This window comes from Lathamus discolor, chromosome 5 (assembly GCF_037157495.1).
Source record: "Lathamus discolor isolate bLatDis1 chromosome 5, bLatDis1.hap1, whole genome shotgun sequence".
NCBI lineage: Eukaryota > Metazoa > Chordata > Aves > Psittaciformes > Psittacidae > Lathamus > Lathamus discolor.
Genome location: NC_088888.1, coordinates 83,625,269 through 83,641,633, shown reverse-complemented (window position 1 = coordinate 83,641,633; position 16,365 = coordinate 83,625,269). Strand labels below are relative to the sequence as shown.

Genomic DNA, 16,365 nt, shown 5'->3' with positions numbered 1-16,365 from the left:
ATTCAGACTGCAAAATCTCTTCTGTGCTTTAACAGATACATAATACTTGTCAAATTCACTCAGTATTTACTTGCAGACATGCTTAGCATGTTCCTCTGTCTAAAGGCTCCTTGTGGTAGCATAGAAAGAAAAGATTTAAGTAGAAGAGAAAAATAATGGCCAATTGCCTGAAAATTTGTATTCGTGAAGGAAGCCAACAGTAATAGGTGGGAAGTTTCTTTAGCTCCTTCTGAGGGGAACTTTGTCTAATGACTCAGCACAGCAGCTGGAAATCAGGAAGATGATAAAGAATTGCTTCTGCTTTTTTCTTTTTTTTTCCTATGCTCTTCTTCTACTGGATTCATGTTGCTTATGTTTCCCCATTTTTAGAAACAATACCGTAGCTGGTTTCAGTATGCAGAAGCCTCTCACAGTTATGTAGCGCAAGTAAAGGATGTATTATCAGTAGCAAATAGTCAGTCAACAACATTTGATAAAAATTAAGTTTGCTGCATTTTCTAACTCAGTTAAGGTGCCTAATCAGTGGGTATAATTATGCCTGTGAGGGATGCACAGAGGCACCTAGCATGTCCAGAAGCTTAAGTCACTTATTAACGTTTGGTGAAGTGTCAAACCAGCTGGATTTCACCAGAAACCCCTGGATAGTACCCACACAGTCCATATGTAGGTCCATTTGGACAGAGATAGGTGGATATGAGAAAGTCTTCTCTAAATACTTCTATTCTTTCAGGCTGATATAAACACAACCACACGAGGACACTATGCAAGTAGCAATGGACTACATAATCCTCACCTTTCTCTTGAAAAAGTGGCTATATGTAAATCCTATAATTATAGTGCTACCTTTTCAAATACTTAGAATCAAAACTCTTGCAAAGTCTATTCTTAACTCATTTCTGGTTCACAGACTGTAGCTAAAAGAAGCTTTTCATTATACTTGCCTGCTTTTATTTAGGAATGTTATTGGATAGTTCCACACTTATTTTTCCCTCTAAACAGAAGTACTCATATCAACAGATGGCATATTTGTTGTCCTCTATGTTACAGCACCATTCAGCCATACATCATATTTATATGTTAAAGGAATATAAAAATAAATGCCTCCCTTGTTATAATTCCATTTAGAATTAACACTTAAAACCAAATCAGAGCAACTCAATTGTAACATTTGTTTTACTGGTTTGTCTTTATCAATGATCCTGTATCAGGTGAAAAAGCTCCTACTTTTCTGATTCAATTTATTTGGGTAATTGATGACTGTTCCATAAAACAGACTGGTTAGTAAGCCAATTTTGGAAGCTGCTTCTTCTATTTTAAAAATTTGCTAATTTTTCCCAGGTTTTGATGTCAATAGACATACTAAAGTCAGAGGAGGTAAGAGTAAAGTAGCACTAACAAAGTTGACAGTAAATTTCTGAAGAAGACACCAACAGGACAAATTTTCTCAGAACACCCTTTCATATTTTTTTTGTGATTTTTTATTGTCCTAAAGAACATGGATAATAGAAGATACAAAGTAAAAAATCACACTTTATTGTGATGGAGATCCTTGTTCACTGCTTAGTTGAAATCAACTTAAATTTTGACATTTAAGAAAAAAGGTGGCTATTAGAATCTAAGCACAAAGCTGTTTATGATAGCAAGACTGAAAGGATGGAATTAGGATACAAGATAGTCATACATCATAACTGAAGTGGAGAAAATTATAATAAGTGTGTTTGGTTATATGTTTAGAATTGAAAACAACTGCTTTCCCAAAGAAAGGAGAAGTAGATAGAAGCCAAGATGGTGATGGATATAAGCAAAATGGAGCTTGGGTATAAGGAGGAGCACACAAAGTAGGGACAAGAAAACAAAACAAGAAGGAGTAAAAAGGTCAGTTCAGCTACTAATTGAATTTGTATATGCATGTGAGCTAAATGTCACTACATTTCTTCAAAATGTTAAAATGCTATAAAAGTGGATCAGGTAGTAGTATTGCACCAAAGGAAACACATGCAGTTTTTTGTGAAGTAACTAGACATAGTCATAACCTACGGTACTGGACAATGATGACAAAAATAAAACAAAACTTCTGCTTAAAACTTTGAATGAGAAGCTCCAAACATCCTGAATAAAGCAACGCAGTTAATGGTAGGTTTGCTTTGGGTAAAATGAATTCAGAAACAAATCACAAACAGAAAGCTTCAGAGTCTGTGACTTAACAAGACTGAAACTGTTAAACCACTGGTCCTACGGAAAGTAGCTAATGCGAGACATACAACTACAAAGATAATTTTGAATCCTAGAAATGGTAAAATCTGCTGACTGTCAGCCCTCTCTAGAAGTCAGTATCTCCTCCACACTCTGATTTTGACAATACTGTTGCTCCCACAACCAACTACTGAATCTGGTGTCCCTTTGAAAAGTATGTGATTCATACTCCCTGGATATGCCTTCTCTCAACTAAATGCCTCCTTCCGAGTATACAGGCATAAGTATATACAGAATTTACATTTATTAAATATTGAGGATTAAGTGGTAGAAAGCTGCAATTTAACAAAAAAAAAAAAAAAAAAGAAATAATTTCATATTTATTAACAATAAACACTAAAAAATATTGCAGTCAGTAATTGGAGCCTTCAGGGACTGAATGGTAATACTACGGCTGAGTACTGGTTTTCAATACGTGAATGGACAAGCTGCTAGATAATCTCATATGTAAGTACCTTTTCCCATGGAAGGCTGGACCAGATGATCTTTTGAGGTCTCTTTTAATCTGGCTCTTCTATGATTCTCTCATTCTATTGAAACCAGTTTCCAGTGCTGCTATACTTATCTAACATCAGAAGTCTGCAGTTTTAGTACTTGGTTTAGGACAGCAACACAGGCTCTGTCTGTGCCTCTGTAAAGAGAAAACCTTAAACCTCAAGAAGATGCTTCACCTGTCTTGGAGATAACTCTTTGGAATAGGAGTCATTTTCTGGAGTTCTTCTTTCACTAAGAAAGTCTGCTGCGCAACTTGGATGTGAAGGAAAACTATGGGCGTCTAAAGTTTTTAAGTTTTTATGTAAATAGTGTGTATGGGCAAGGCACTCGACATTGTGCAAAGCTGAAGGATGCACTCTTCATTACTCTATTCACAGTGTTCTCCCTAGGATGTTATTCCCCTTCTTAGAGTGTTCTTAGTATTAAAAAATAACAAGCTTGTAACCTATCCTGCGTCTCAAACTAGCTCTCCACAGATATCTTGCCTGTTTTACCAAATGTGTATTTTACACACAGAAAAACTACACACTTATATACAAATGTAATATACAGATATTAAAGGTAAAATCTAAGCACCACTGATATTAATAGGATCTTAATGCTTGATATTAGTAGTAAAGAGGATTGTATCACTTGAGCCTAAAACTGAAACTTCTAGTACCTAGCTTTACCACATAACCTAGGTGAATCTCTGAATAATCGGTACGCATGGGTTAATTGCCCATTTTTATTTTCTGTTATATTGGTCTAAATCATGACTTCCATTCTTATTCTTCCATATTACATCAACTGGAAGACTGTTAGATCACCATGCCTTCCCATGGCTATTTTTAGTAATCAATTTCCTTGGTACGATGAAGTTCATGGTACAGATTATTTCTACCAGTGGTTTGAGAAGTTATAAATTACTCAATCTGAATTGTACATAGGGCCAACATTCTTTTATTTTTTTTTTAAGCAATGCAATCTTATCTTGGTATTAATTGCTTATGTTATGCATAATTTTAAATGTAAACATCAGGCATCATTTCATACTTATTCCTGCACCAACATACCATGTAAAAGACTGGCTGTACAGTAGTAAATTATTAGCAGCATATGTCTTGTGTTAAAGTATTGGAAAATAAATGTTAACCCCATTGTTCTATGCTATAGATATTTAAATGGGAAGATCTAATTTTGTGTGTTTCCATGTGTGTTTGTGAGCGTATATATATATTTAGGTGTAAGTATAAATAAAATTTTTTTTTTCTTCTTTGGGAAAACAGCCAACACAATCCTATTTATATTTTAATTTTCAGACTTCTCAACTGAATCACTTCTGGTAGACTCTAACTTTATGTCTGTACTTCAGTTATGCGTTTGCAGTTTCTAAATTCATTCATAATGGTTTCAGGGTTTTGTGTACCACAGCTTTCAATTTTCAGTTTTTATGAATACCTTAAAATTTGAAAGTTGTTTATTGCATTTCAGTAGTGCTCATCAGAACTTACTTCAGGCAGCCAGATAAAAGCCAAACAAATGGGAAGAGGACAAACTGTTCTTCTTAGTGGCGTAGGAAAACTAACCTATTAGTTTTAGTTTAGTTTTAAAATAGTTTTAAATAGCTTCTAAAAAGCTATTTAAAATAGAATGAAATTATATACTGGGTCTTTTGGTATTTTCAAATGGATAATTTCCAGCATGGTCTTCCTGAATAAAGCACTTTTAACTATACTACTTGAATGATCAATCTAAGACCTACTAATACATATCTGTGAATCAGAAATAAAATTATTTGTTTTATCCTATCAGAAACAACAGAAATATCATATACCTTGAATGGGAGTGGTACCTGTAGTATAATTGTCTTACTTATCATCAATTTGTCAGGATTTATATATTTTATCTTGCAGAATTACTGATTTAAAAGTTTGGAACTTGTTAGATGTTTTAAATCTTTTTCTAGTACTTCAAGAGTTTTCAAGAAGAGTGGCACAGTAGAGCACCAAAAATATATAAACGATTGTTGAAAAAAAAGTGTTTTTTTCTGTGTGCTCTCTGTGACTGAAGAAGTCTTTTCTTTCTGCAGTCGGTGGGATGTCATCATGTGATCAAAGTACTGAAATAAATTTCTAATCTTACCGGCAGTTATAGTTCTGGTGTTGAGCTACACAAGTTGCATTATTTAAGCAAGGCAGTAATTCACATGGATTCAGTATTCTCTCACAGAACTTGCCAGTGAATATTGGCAGACAGATACATGCCACATCCTATAGAAGAGAAGGAAATTAAAAATAATTATTTGTTGTAACCAAGGCAATACAGAAATTAGTGTTTAGTTCCACTACTAAAGAGATCCTAACTAGGACAGGGTTTCATCATATTAAACAGTCTACAAAGACAGAACAAAAGCACTCCTAGCTTACAAAAAGAATTTAGGACAAGTTGAATAGGCATTCCAGCACAAATTATGCAAGAGCTCGGTTTGCTAGTTGGAAATACACCAGCTCTAAATTTAGCTGGCTTTGTCATTTCATAATTGGATTGAGAAGGAACTTTACAATTCATTTGGGTTTTTTCCTCATTTCTGAATTTGTGTCAATGTAATGTTTGCATCTGTCAAACAGTAACAGTGCACAAGGTACCTCAGATACCAAACAGTATTTGGTAACTAGAGTAGGAAATAAAATGCTTTCTCTCCTTCAATATGAAACACAGAAAATATGCTTCTCTATGATGGTGAAAGACATCTATAATTTACACAGTAAGAACAATAAGTTATTTAACAAACAAAGTATTTGTCAGAGCTGATAATCTCACCCTTATTTTTCTATATAAAGTAATATTCTTTACAGGTCTTTTGATGTCAGAAAGTATATGAAAATTATATAGGGTTTTATTCCCCCAGTGAAGTTGCAAGTGTTCAGGTGTTTCTTTAGAATCAGTCTTAAAGGCATGATCAAGGGAACTCTGAACATCTACTGAAAGATTTTTATATATGTGTAAAACAAACTACTGCATCTGTTTGACTACAGAAATAACTGTACAAATTACAATGTGCTAGTATACCTACTAAAAAACATTTAGACAGATTGTATAATTTAGAAATCTAACAATTTGTTTGGGAATTCAGATGTCTTTTTTTCTCTCTGTGAGTATGTATATACTGAGCTTTTTTTAATGTGATACTGAGCTTTTGAATCTTCTTCCACTATTTTGGTTCTGTATAATCACTGCCATTTGCAATAGTCATGCTAATGAAAGAGCACTGACAATGCAGTTTGAAATATGACCAGATATGACTCTATTATCAAGTCTGCATTAATTTATTCTATTTTACAAGAAGAAAAAAGAAGAGGGAGGGGGGAAGGGATGGAAATTAAGACCAAGTATCACAGGCAAAGCAAGAGAATAGGAAACAACCATTAATTAATACAGATGACTGATGTATCATATTTTTTTCAAATATAAATCTCTGAAGCTACTTACATTTGGCAAATTGATACATGTACCTCCATTTTGACATGGCCTTGAAGAACATTCATTGATATCAATTTCACAGTTGTGACCAAGAAAACCATCATGACAATCACAAACATATCCATACTGGTTGTATTGGCATATGCCCCCATTCAGGCATGGCTGAGATGCACAAGGATCACCAGGTTCCTCACAAAATGGACCTAAAAGGAATAAACACAAAAAGCTAGGGAGTGTTTGAGTGAATGATGCTTCCTGATATTCTGCCCATAAACATTACCTTGTCACTACGTTGTGTCTCCCTATTCTCACTATTATTTCTCCTTTTTTTTTTTTTTTTTTTTCTTTTTAATTTTAGGAGGGATTGAGAAGCTTTTCTTTATGGTGGGTTTCTACAGTTGTCTCTGTGAGGCTCTAAGTTACTAACTGGAACATCTGAAAACTATCACCAATTTAAAAGAAAAGAACTAAAAATATTCCTGTTGGTTTATTTCTTTTGGTGAATAAACATGGTCGAAGTATGTGGGAGTGACTAAACTCATCCCTAGCGAAAGGAGGAGACGAACAGGAACCACAGTTCCAGGAGATACTGACTGGTCACTGAACATCTCTTTCACAGCAGTTATTATGGAGAAAAGCTGAATACAACAGACTTTCAGATCAAGCAGATTGTTCCCATTCCTGTTTTAGATCCAGCCAGAAGTGAAGCTGACTGTAGTCTCAGTAGGTGCATAGTCATGTACATACACACACAATACAGACACACTTGCCCACATGGATCAACGTACACACAAACAACATTCACATCAGCATGAACAACCATGTTCAACCTTTTCCTCCTCTCTGGCTAGTCAGTACTGAAGCTCATCAGCTAAAGCTCATCAGCTAACATACTCACTCCCTTGTTTCCTAAAGGCACAAATAAACCCATATAAATCACTCAAATATCAGTGCAAGTTTTAAGTTATGTCTAATATCCAGATCCATATCCTGAACCTCTTACCAACTTGCTGGCTCAGATCTTAAGTCATTCCAGATCTGGGTATTATTCTAGTTGCAAAACCCCACCCCTGCCCACTAAGAAGGGTGATAACACAGAAGTAAGTAAAAAGACAGCAGTGGTCACACAGAGACTCAGCCAGAGAAGCATAATGAGCAGAAGACTGCTTACACTCAACAAGGCCTTTTATCACCTTTTCTCTGCATTTTCCCATATTTGTACTCCTCCCACCCACCTTGATCCCTTTTCTCCTCCCAGATAAACAATCCTTACCTAAGCATTTGTCCCCATGGTTCCCAGTTTTGTCACCTCCATACACAAATTTGGTATTTCTGGTAGCTACCTAGATCATCTTGGCTTTATGTGGCATTACTGATATGGCTACCAAGGCTCTGTTGGCCTTACAAGAGAATAATCTACAAAATGTCCTCGATTCCTCCTCTAATTATCTGTGAAGTTTTCCTGTTTCTCACAAAATTCTCCCTTAACCATCTACGAAATCCAATCATCACTCATGATGCCATCTGTAACTTTCAGCCACTCACTCAGTTACTTGTTAAAATGGGCAATTTCCTATGTTCTGTCCAGTAGTTAATGATGTCCTGTTCACCTACTGTACGCCCAGGCTGCGGTTTACTAATCTACCTGCATACCTCAACAGTTATGAGCTAAGTATTCTGGTCAATTAATTTTTTTAATTGTGCAACATCAAAGATAGAGCAGAATTACAGCACCCCAGAATTTACTTCCATTTACTTCTGAAAATTATGTAGCAGATATACTTTTTACATGGCTTGTACTTTGGTACTCTTATTTAAACCTCTTTCCTAACACATAGATTACATCAGATGCATTTTTTTCAGTAATTTGCTGTAGCAATAACATTACCTTCATAATAAATCTGTTCTGAAGCAGTAGTATGTATTGACTCTGCATTTTGTTAGCCACTTGAATTAACTGCATTAAAAATAGACATTCATAAAAAAACAAATTATACTTTACAAAAAATGTATACTTCCATAATGGTAAGCACAATACAGAAAATTCAGAATTGTAAACTACAAGGCAAACATACAAAATTCATTCTGAACCAATTAATGGGTAAGTATGCAAGCCTCCTGTGATTTTCTCACCAACATACTAGTTATATGGAGAAACTGTAAGTATGTGGAACAATGTTTACCAGGAAATCCAAATATTACACTCTGTCTCTATTATTTACCAGAACAGCTGATGCAACAAACACTATACATGAAAATCCCATTAACAGAAAAAACAGTCAAAACACAAAATCCTTTTTCTCACTCAGTTCATTGGAAGTAGTTGTTTCAATAACACAAAATGCACTGGATCTATCTTTTAGAATGTATTACTCCATTCTCCTTAGCATCAGAGGACATCCAAAGAATCTGTAATGAATATGTTGCTATCCTTCATCACCATAGCAACCAAATTACAGTAAAAATACATTGCAACTTGCAGATGTTAATAGAAAAAGCTAAGAAGGCCATTCCTCAGAACAAGGCCATTGACTGGTGTTAGTGCACATATATAAGAGAGCATTTGAAACATGAAGTGAGGTGGATTGGCCAATTGTTTTATATTATTCAATTATGTATTTAGCTGTCCTGTTATACTTCAGTATTATATTGTACCTCAGCAGTACTCATAGATAAGGTTACATATCAATGCTTATTTTTTTTAGGATTTTTTCCTTTTATTGGGCATATTTGACAAGAATGGGTGCTCTTGTCCCACCTATGTTACTCAGTAGGAGACATCAAATCAGCAAAACAGTGACTCCAACTGCTCTACTCAAAGGAAAGCAAAACAGTGTAGTTCCACAAGCCAAATGGCTTGTAAGTTGTTCCTGCCTGAGTCTGTAAAAGCTTCACCATTTCTTCTGCCACTGTTACACAGAATTTCTTAGCCTTTTGTTAAACCAGATAGGATTATTACAATAGAGAAAGACTGAATGAACAAACTAACACAGAACAATGAAGGCCAGCTGCGGAAACCAGATGATCGAGGTGCCTTTTTGATAACAGTATACTCATTTGCAGCAAAACCAGGAAAAGGGCACTTTTCTGCTAAACAAACAAACAAAAAAAAGATAGTGTAACTTTGTTTTAGAGAAGACTAAAACTAGCTGGAAGAGAACTAGGGAAAAGCCTGAGAGGAGACAAGGAAATGTCAGTCACAGCATGACAGATGTACCAAGGAAAAAGTCCATGGTTCAAGGAAAGCAAAAAAGCTGATTAACATCTTTTCACCCTGCATCTTCTTACAAGGGACAAAAATTTATATACTTCTTTAATTTGGAGAAAAAAAAAGTGCTTTTAGGATGAATTGGAAGCCAATTACCTAACCAGGTCACGGGGGATCAATTTAAATTAAGATACTGATGCAGTAACTGCACACATGGTCTAAAACACAGATCAATATAGAGTAAATTCAATGAAAAACTCTACCAATTGCATAACAACTTTCAGGAAGAATTCAGTCTTCAGCATGAATATTTCCTTAATCATTGATGCAACTGCCGTGGTTTAAGCTCAGCCGGTAACTCTTATCCACACAGCCGCTCGCTCACTCCCCTCGCCTTCTTCCCCCCACTCCTCGAGGGATGAAGAGGAGAATCAAAAGAATGTAACTCCCACGGGTTGAGATAAGAACAGTTCAGTAACTAAGGTATAACACAAACCACTACTGCTGCCACCAATAATAATAATGATAAGGGAAATAACAAGGGAAGGCAATACAACCGCTTACCATGTGTCGACAGATACCCAGCCTAACCCGAGCAGTGATCCGGGCCTTCCGGGTAACTGCCCCCAGATTATATACTGGGCATGACATGCTCGGGTATGGAATACCTCTTTGGCTAGTTTGGGTCAGGTGTCCCGTCTCTGCTTCCTCCCGACTTCCCCTGGCAGAGCACGAGACTCAGAAAGTCCTTGGTCAGAGTAAACATTACCTAGCCACAACTAAAAACATCGGTGTTATCAGCATTGTTCCCAGGCTGAAAGTCAAAACCAGCACTGCACCAGCTACTAAGAAGGAGAAAAATGACTGCTACTGCTGAAATAAGGACAGCTACTCATGTCTTTGACATTCCTGTGCTTTATAATTTCTTGTATTCAGCACCTCATATGAAAAGCAAAAGCAGTGCTCTTTCGTTTGAACATCCATGCCTGATGAGTTTGACAAATCAAGTCAATAAAAGAAATTCTGGAGGATTTGTGTTTTGAATCATTTCCAATCCTGTTATCATACTCTATCTATTTTCTTAATAAGACTGAAAGGTGACTTAATAACAGCCCTTAGATGGGGATAATATTAGACACTAAAGGGATCATTAATTCACTGGAGAAAAAATGCAACAAAAGCAAATGAAGAGAGAAGCAAACACAAATGAAGTTAGAAACACCTCATATTTTTACCAGTGAGATGTCTGTATCAGACAACCATGAAAGAACTGGATTCTACAGCTGCTTATTTCTTCACATCAATGCCTTTTGAAAGATAAGACAGGAGCCTTAATATATATGTAAGCAATATAACAAACTTTGGTCAGAATAGATGGACAACTGTTCCTCTAAATTTGCAAATCTATCTACTTGGACTCAAAATATATACAAAACCTCTTAATAGTTGTGTAAAATTAGGAATTAAATCCAAATTCACATAATCAAAAACTGGTATGTTCTTGTCATCATCAGTGCCCCCTGTTTAAGTATTCTAAAATAAAGACTTCATAGCCGTGCTAACATTTACTGACCTCTTGAATGCTGTTGTTAGAAGCAAGGTAAAAAGTGACAGCCTAAAAAAGAGACAACAGCTGAAAATATTCACTGATAAATGATTAACTGTGGTTATATATACTATGGTATATTGTTCAAATTCTCAAGAAAATAAATGTAGAAAACATGTTCTAATGGGAAACAACCAGGAAACTTCCAACTTCCGTATGAAAAAAAAAAAAAAAATCACCTTGACTGAATATGCTGATCAAACAGGAAAATTAAAGAAATTAAAGACATCACCAGCAGGATCAGTTCACCATGGCCTTCCAATACATCGACTTCTTGTTTTATTTACTTCAATGAAATAAAAATGGTAGAAGATTAAAGAGCAGTAATGGGCGAGTAAAGATTATCCTACAGACCAATATGACAGTTAATGAATTTTAGTTTAAGGATGTGACCCTTATTTTCAGCACTTTTTATTGCTTTGACATGTGAAGAGAATAAAACCCTTCACCAAAAACAAATGAAAAAAAACTTGAAAACAAAACCCCACACCTTTCTTGTTTAACTGTATCCCTGCTAATTTTCATTATTTTCACTACCATGTAGCAATGATAATCCATTAAAAGTCCAAAGACATTCCTGACACCATTGATAAGCCACTGAATTTGTTAAGATACCACATAGTGCCACTTACAAAATATCTGGGGTTGTTGATTAATACAGTTTTTATTTTCAATACAAGTCTTTCTGGGATTCATATTTCTACAACCATTTCCATTTCCAAGGAGAAAAATATGTGAAAGATCATATGAGCATACTATACTTTAATATGATTTCAGTACTTCTGTTTTGTTATTCTTTTAAAAAAATCAGTATTTTCTAGAACAGTTATAAATAAGGCACAGCAGACTTTTCCAGAAAGCAGTGTATGTCACACACATATACATTCACTTATTTGTACTTCAGTTAGAATGAAGCAATAATATTTCAGGGTTAGTATAAAAAGGAACTACTTAGTGGGAGAGAAATCTATTTTCAGTTCAGATGAAAAAAGGTGGTTGCTAGGAGCTACAATCAAGGATCAAGATACATAGTAGGCAGTGAACAGAATAAAGCCTGGAAATAAAGACAAATATGATGATGTAATTTTTAAAAATATTGTTAGAATTGTAATATGTTCTGTTTCACAATTGAAATTATAGAAACTCACACAGCATGTCCTCATGTCATGCCATTATTAATGTTTAGCACACTTGTTCACTGTAAAACTAATGCCAAAATGAGGCTTTTTTAATGTGAGGTCCACCAGGTTTCAGCTGATTAAGTGAAAGTACTTTTGCAGTTAAACTAATATATATTATAGTTCTGTTAGCAATTTCGTTCAATTAGTCCAATCCAATTCTTTTTTTTTTTCACTTTCCTTCATTTTGTCTGCTGCCCTTCCTTTTAAATGTAAAACTGAAAGGTATTTTTAAAAGCTCTCTCTGTAAAAAGACATTTTTTTTTCTTTTGTTTAAAAGCATTGCTGAATCACATGGTCTTGTCTGATATATCCAGATCCTGAAATATACCAATATTTCTCCTGGTGCACTAGAAGCATTAATCTTTGAAATATGACTACAGTATTTGCATCTTCATATAGATTTTTAATCAAAACCAATGAATGCCACCTTTTTTCTGCATATGAAGTTTCAGTAAAGTTTGAATCAAAATGACGTCTACTTAGAGCACTGTAAATCTAGGTCTCAGAAGAGAGTAAGTGCAAATCTCCATGAAAGATTATAAGGGCTATGATCTTAATTTTAGACCAAATAGGCAGTATCAAAGCTCACTGATGTGCTTTATACAAAAGCTCCAATCAGCAGACTTGAAAATAGACATTTTGGAAGTAAATGAATGAGAAGAACATTAGCTTCCATCAGAGTAAAGCCTATTAGAGAGTAAATTACAGTACTGCTGGAAAAACTCATCAAGAGTCCTTGGAAACTTTTTATCTTGACTAAACACAGTGTTCAGAAATTCTAAAATAGCCAGAGCTGCACTGATTCTGAGCCCATGCCACCCCGGCCACTGCTAAGGCAGTCTGCATGGGCTGTCCAGTCACTGTTTCTTGAAGGCTATTATTTTGGTCCAAAAAGGCCAATGGCATCCTAAGGTGTATTAGAAAGGGTGTGGTTAGTAGGTCAAGAGAGGTTCTCCTCCCCCTCTATTCTGCCTTGGTGAGGCCACATCTGGAATATTGTGTCCAGTTCTGGGCCCCCCAGTTCAAGAAGGACAGGGAACTGCCTGAAAGAGTCCAGTGCAGAGCCACAAAGATGATTCAGGGAGTGGAACATCTCCCTTATGAGGAGAGGCTGAAGGAGTTGGGTCTCTTTAGCTTGGACGAGACTGAGGGGTGACCTCATCAATGTTTACAACTATGTAAAGGGTGAGTGTCAGGATGATGGAGCTAGGTTTTTTCAGTGATGTCCAGTGATAGGACAAGGGGCAATGGGTGTAAACTAGAGCATAGGAGGTTCCATGTGAACATCATGAAAAACTTTTCTACTGTGAGAGTGACAGAGCACTGGAACAGGTTGCCCAGGGAGTTGTGGAGTCTCCTACGTTGGAGGTATTCAAGGCCCGCCTGGACAAGTTCCTGTGTGATGTACTCTAGGTTACCCTGCTCTTGTAGGGGGGTTGGACTAGATGATCTTTTGAGGTCCCTTCCAACCCTTGGGATTCTGTGATTCCCTGGGGAAAGAGCAGGGCATCAACACAGTTCTAACAGATCAGCATGTACTATTCCTAGCCTAAAATCCCTTCCTAGTGCCCTGATTTGTTGCAGAAAGAGGTGTTCAAATAGCTGCTAGGCTCACAGGAAGTATAGCCATAATGTTCAAATAGACAGCTATGACTTTTATCAAGAACATCCCTGTTGGCCACTAACGGGAAGTCTAGACTTTAACTTGCCTCCCCCTTTGCAGCTAGCTCCTTGTGTTCACCAGACACCAGGTACGGAAGAAAATGCATGTCCATTAACAGTGAATTCAATAATACTGCATCGTTTCTGCTACAGTAAAATTACATGATTATGTATCCATGTTTTGGGAAACCAGTTTTAAAAATTCAGTGATTAATCACGCCTTTCTCTCTGAGGCAACATTTCTCCAGATAGCATTCCTTTAGTTCCTCAGTGCTCCTCAAGTGACAAGACTGTTCCTATGCTGTTATGTCTCTGATGGCTCACATAAATACTCCTGTCAGAGGCTCAGTATTTCTCAAGTATTCCACATCTTAGAGATGAGGATGTCTCTCCTGACATTCATGGACAAGCACTGTGCCTGAAGATATCCAGTATGCTTTCTAAAGCTATGAATGGGACATATACTCCTTATCAAAATCCTAAATTATAACAGATATACTGAGTGGGACAGATCCACTATCTTGAATGGCAGTAAGTTAGAATCATAGAATCATAGAATAGTTAGGGTTGGAAAGGACCTCAAGATCATGTAGTTCCAATCCCCCTGCCATGGGCAGGGGCACCTCACACTAAACCATCCCATCAAAGGCTTCGTCCAACCTGGCCTTGAACAATGCCAGGGATGGAGCACTCACGACCTCCCTGGGCAACCGATTCCAGTGCCTCACCACCCTTAGAGTAAATAATTTCCGCCTTATATCCAATCTAAACTTTCCCTGTTTAAGTTTTAACCCATTACCCCTTGTCTTGTCACTACAGTCCCTGATGAAGAGTCCCTCCCCAGCGTCCCTGTAGGCCCCCTTCAGGTACTGGAAGGCTGCTATGAGGTCTGCACGCAGCCTTCTCTTCCCCAGGCTGAACAGACCCAACTTTCTCAGCATATCTTCATACGGGAGGTGCTCCAGTCCTCTGATCATCCTCATGGCCCTCCTCTGGACTTGTTCCAGCAGTTCCATGTCCTTTTTGTGTTGAGGACACCAGAACTGTACTACAAGTGAGGTCTTGCGAGAGGAGAGTAGAGGGGCAGGATCACCTCCTTCAACCTGCTGGTCACGCTCCTTTTGATGCAGCCCAGGATGTGGTTGGCTTTCTGGGCTGCAAGCTCACACTGAAGCCGGCTCATATTCGTTTTCTCATCAACCAGCACCCCCAAGTCCTTCTCTGCAGGGGTGTTCTAAATCTCTTCTTTGCCCAACCTGTAGCTGTGCCTGGGATTGCTCCAACCCAGCTGTAGGACCCTGCACTTGTCATGGTTGAACTTCATAAGGTTGGTATCTGCCCACGTCACAAGCGTGTCAAGGTCACTCTGGATGGCATCCCTTCCCTCCAGCATGTCAACCGGACCACACAGCTTGGTGTCATAGGCAAACTTGCTGAGGGCACACTCAATCCCACTGTCCATGTCAGCAATGAAGATGTTAAACAAGACCAGTCCCAACACCAATCCCGAGCCCTGAGGGACACCACTCGTTACTGGTCTCCAACTGGACATTGAGCCATTGACCACAACTCTTTGTGTGCGGCCATCCAGCCAGTTCTTTATCCACCAAGTGGTCCATCCATCAAATTGATACCTCTCCAATTTAGAAACAAGGATGTTGTGTGGGACAGTGTCAAACGCTTTGCACAAGTCCAGGTAGATGACATCAATGGCTTTACCCTTGTCCATAAATTCCGTAGCCCCATCATAGAAGGCCACCAAATTGGTCAGGCAGGATTTCCCCTTAATGAAGCCATGCTGGCTGTCACCTAGCACCTTGTTGTTTTTCATGTGCCTTAGCATGCCTTCCAGGAGAATCTACTCCAAGATTTTGCCAGGCACAGAGGTGAGACTGACGGGTCTGTAATTCCCTGGGTCTTCCATTTTCCCCTTCTTGAAAATGGGGGTTATATTTCCCTTTTTCCAGTCGTCAGGAACTTCACCTGACTGCCATGATTTTTTAAATATGATGGCCAGTGGCTTAGCAACTTCATTTGCCAGATCCTTCAGGACCCACAGATGGATTTCATCAGGTCCCACGGACTTGTGGTTGTTCAGATTTTTAAGATGGTCTTGAACCAGATCCTCTCCTACAGTGAGCCCAAGGTCTTCTTTCTCACAGTCCCTGAGTCTACCTTCTAAGACCTGGGTGGTGCGGTTGGAGCCTTTGTCAGTGAAGACCGAGGCAAAGAAGTCATTCAGAACCTCAGCCTTCTCCAAATCCTGTGTAGCCAGTTCTCCTGAGAGCTTCCTCAGGGGGCCTATGTTGTCCCTTGCCTGTTTTTTATTTGCTACATACCTGTAGAATCCCTTCCTGTTATCCTTAGCATCCCTAGCCAATTTTAATTCTAAAAGTTCATGCATAAAATAAGTGTAATGAAAGACAGTGGCAAACATGGCTAGACTTGATTATTAGTGAAAAGTGGAAAAGAAAATGTTTGCATTTACATCATCTTCA

At 37.5% G+C, this 16,365-nt stretch overlaps 1 protein-coding gene across 1 annotated transcript in view; it reads right to left on the bottom strand.

Annotated features, from left to right (window-relative positions):
- Positions 1 to 16,365, bottom strand: part of EYS (eyes shut homolog) — an 822,863-nt gene that overhangs the window by 727,851 nt on the left and 78,647 nt on the right. The window contains exons 4-5 of the mRNA XM_065682611.1: positions 6,220 to 6,413; positions 4,873 to 5,000 (exon numbers count right to left, since the gene is read on the bottom strand). Coding sequence (XP_065538683.1) covers positions 4,873 to 5,000; positions 6,220 to 6,413 — 322 coding nt within the window. The remainder of the gene's footprint in view (positions 1 to 4,872; positions 5,001 to 6,219; positions 6,414 to 16,365) is intronic.